We start from the raw sequence: 3,644 nt of genomic DNA, 5'->3' as shown, positions 1-3,644 counted from the left end.
CCTGTACAGAATTAAGGGAGCAGCTTCCTCAAAGGAAAATAGCCTCCCCAGCCTCTGAAAGCCGCCAGACAAGTAGTGCAGCCAACACAAAACACAAATAAAAGCATTTGCAGATGGGGCAAAATCTGGTCTCATTCCACATCACCTTGGTGTTTTGGTGCATACAAAGGACTGTCTCCATAAATCACATCACTGCTCTGCCAAGTGTCAGCATAGAATCTTTTAATATTTTACATAAAAAACTGCATACACAGTTCATAATTTTATGTAAACATCATATACATCTCAGTTTTTGCCATGTCAGTTTATTAAAAACAGTCTCAGTACCACTGTTGAGGGAAGAGGGAGGAAAGTAAACATAAATGGATACATTTGTTCTCTGAACCAGAGAAACACAAAATTATTTTCACCTGGGCTGGCTACCCTGTGAAAATAAGTTTTAAATAAACCTTGATTCTTTAAACTTCCCTTTAGTACTGAAGTCTGACATACTCACTGCGTAAGGAGCAGTGCTTTCACCCATTTTTTGTCCAAGGGAAAGAGATACAGTGGTTTTATTTTGCCTTGTGTTGAAACCAATTTGAAACAAGACCTAGATGAGGTTATCAAGTAAGAACATTTCCAATGCTACAGTGTTGTATGCAGATGACAAGTGCATTGTATTTACTTAAAAAATAAAAATACCCAACAACACCAAAAATCCACCAAGTTGTGCAAAGTAATTCTGAAAATTAACTTTTAAATAAACCCAAATCAATATACTTGCAGAAGACACCATTAAAGGAAGGCGCAGGCAGCAAGATCATAATATGGCAATGTCATCTTTCCCCCTGCTCATCCTGCCCAATCCATCAGGAGGAGGATGTCCAGCAAGGAGAACAGAGCAGTTCAGCTTCACTTCCCAGCTTGGTAGCTTCTGCATCTGGAGTCAGTTCAAGGCTTGCATTATCAGCAGGCATCAGTCACTCAGGGCAAGTTCCTTTGCATAACACAAGTCCCAGCTGGGCACCCCCTCCCCACCTTGCTTTCAACAAGCACTACCCCAGTTTTCACAAGACAGAAAAGGTAAGATATATACAGGCTTCACTCGGGATGACCCTCCCCTCTCAGTCTTGGTCTTCAGGGCACGAGATCCCACAGCAGGTCAGGCTCAGGCTGTGGCACCTCTGGGAGAGGCGGGGATGCTGCAGGCAGCCTAGGAGATGCAGCCCCCTTCCCCAGCCTGCCTGGGGAATGCACATGCAGGCAGGTGGCAGAAGTCCCTTTGAGCATCTCAGCTCCATTACTCTCCTCTTGTAAAAGAGAGTCTGGCTGGGAGCAGCAGGTGGTGGGCAAAGGGGAAGAGCCAGGTGCTCAGTCCAGTCTCAGCAGCTTTTTGTTGGGAGGGGCTGATGGTAGGAGAAGGCTTCTTCCTACTTTATTCCCAAAACTCAGGACATGCAATCCACCCCTCCCTCCGTCCCCATAACTGAGCCAGTGCAACCCTTTATGGCCAAGGCTAAGGGAGCATGCTCCCTCCCTTAGCCCCCACCCCAATTCATTGGCAGCCCCCCCACAAAGGGGACAGGCAGATGCCATATGCATGCCTAACCCAGCTCCCCTCTGCCTGCTAACAGGTGACCCAGGTGCTGTACCCAGCGCCATGCTCCAGCCACACCCTATAGGACTTTGCAGCAGTTGATGCAGCCGTTCTGCGTGCCATAGCGCTTCTGCAAGGCCGCCCGGGTTGCTGTCTCAAAGACCTCCCGGACACCCTCCTTGGTCTTGGCTGAGCACTCCAGGTAGTCGTAAGCCTGGATGCGAATGGCCATGGCACGGCCATCCTCAGTGCGCACCGGCTCCTGCTTCATGCGGGCCAGCTCGTTGCGCACATGCTCATCATTGCGCAGGTCTTTCTTGTTGGCCACGAGGATGATGGGGACGTTGGGGCAGAAGTGCTTGACTTCGGGCACCCACTTCTCCGGGATGTTCTCCAGTGAGTCCGGGCTGTCCACAGAGAAGCACATGAGGATCACATCAGTGTCCGGGTAGGAAAGGGGGCGCAGGCGGTCATAGTCCTCCTGGCCAGCAGTGTCCCACAGGGCCAGCTCCACCTGCTTGCCATCCACCTCGATGTCAGCCACGTAGTTCTCGAAGACAGTGGGCACGTAGACCTCGGGGAACTCATCCTTGCTAAAGACGATGAGGAGACAAGTCTTGCCACAGGCACCGTCCCCCACCACCACCAGCTTCTTGCGGATGGCAGCCATAGCCAGGCTCGCCAAGCTGGCCTTGCCGTGCAGCAGGACGATGGCAGCGCCCTCCTCCCCGCTGCCGCCGCCGCCGCCTCCGCCTTCCTCTCGCTTCTCACAGGGCACCGTGGCGAGCCGGGCCCGCGCAGGCAGGCGGCCGCGCCCTCCTCTCACCGGCACTGTGCCTCCGGCCCCTAGCTCTGGGGTTTTCTACGGCGGCAGACAAGCGGCGCCGGTGCCACTCGGGTGGTCCCTCCGCTGGGAAAGCGCTGCCGCTCCCCACCACCCCCAACTCTCGTCGCTCCACTGTGCCACTGCCGCAAACTACACTCGGCGCAGGTATTTAAAGGCGCTCGCGACTTTCTTAATATAGCCAGCCAATGGGAAGGTAGGGAGTGAGGTCATCCCTGGTGAAGAGCGTCGTGATTGGTAGAGCGCTGCAGGCGGGAGGCGGGGCGCGAGCGGCGCTCGGACAGAGGCGCCTGAGGGGCCGTGCCGGGGGGCAGCTGGGATGGGATGGGATGGGATGGGATGGGATGGGATGGGATGGGATGGGATGGGATGGGATGGGATGGGATGGGATGGGATGGGATGGGATGGGATGGGATGGGGTCGGGTCGTCAGGATCGGTGATTGTGGGATGGATGGAAACGGCTGGTGGCTATGGCTAGGCGGGGGTGCGCGGGCCGGGCCGTGAAGCGAGCGGGGCCAGTGAGGAGCCTTCCGCCGGAGGCTCTCGGCGGGTAGCGGGACCGCACCTCTGGAGGAGCACAGGGCAGGTCCCCCGGCCGCGCCACTCCGGGGGCGAGGACACCCCCACCCCTCTTTGTGCTGCTCTCCCTCCGGGGTGGCGGCTCGGCGGCAGGGCAGGGTCGGGCCGGTCCTTACAGTGGCCACTTGGCGCCCGCAGCAGCCCCGCAGTTCGGGGTGACCGGTATTAAGGGCTGGATGAGCAGGCGAGCTGAACAGAGAGGGAAAACCGCCAGGTCCCAGCCACAGTGGCTGAAGCCGAACAAAGCGGAGCTGAGATTGTAGCAGGCAGTTAAGTAAAACGAAAACCTTCGCTAGATATTACTGGGGAAACGCGGAACTCAACCACTTCCCTTCCTTAAGGAAAAAAATATTCCTCGTGTTTGAGTATCTCTTCAAAAAGGAACGGAAGAAATATAAAGCTTATAAAAAAGAGAAGTAGCAGCAGACTTGAACTGAAATGCCCTCTTGGTCTCAATACTCACCAGAGAAATGAATGTGGAAAATAAATAAGTGCAAAAGACAAGTTTCGGATCGCTTGGAGGATGGGGGGCCAGTGCCTGAATGCAAACAGATCCTCACGCTGTGTGCACTAATAGAGCCGTGCACTGGTGAAGTGTCACAGTGTGAATTCACTGGTAGCATTTCATTGTGTCCCTGTTG

General features: G+C 54.6%; 1 protein-coding gene across 1 annotated transcript; it reads right to left on the bottom strand.

Annotated features, from left to right (window-relative positions):
* Positions 1–205: 205 nt before the first annotated feature.
* Positions 206–2,403, bottom strand: RHOB (ras homolog family member B). The gene has a single exon (XM_061351209.1). The coding sequence runs from the start codon at positions 2,247–2,249 to the stop codon at positions 1,659–1,661; it is 591 nt and encodes a 196-aa protein (XP_061207193.1). The 5' UTR covers positions 2,250–2,403; the 3' UTR covers positions 206–1,658.
* Between the last annotated feature and the right edge of the window lie 1,241 nt (positions 2,404–3,644).

This window comes from Neopsephotus bourkii, unplaced genomic scaffold (genome assembly GCF_033783945.1).
Source record: "Neopsephotus bourkii isolate Nb327-2 ecotype Australia unplaced genomic scaffold, CSIRO-AGI_Nbou_v1 NB_565, whole genome shotgun sequence".
Classification (NCBI taxonomy): Eukaryota; Metazoa; Chordata; class Aves; order Psittaciformes; family Psittacidae; genus Neopsephotus; species Neopsephotus bourkii.
Note: the sequence above shows the minus strand (reverse complement) of the source record. Positions and strands in the feature narration are given on the sequence as shown.

Coding starts and splice junctions, on each gene's coding strand:
- RHOB (XM_061351209.1), bottom strand. CDS start 2,249: ATGGCTGCCATCCGCAAGAAGCTGGTGGTGGTGGGGGACGGTGCCTGT.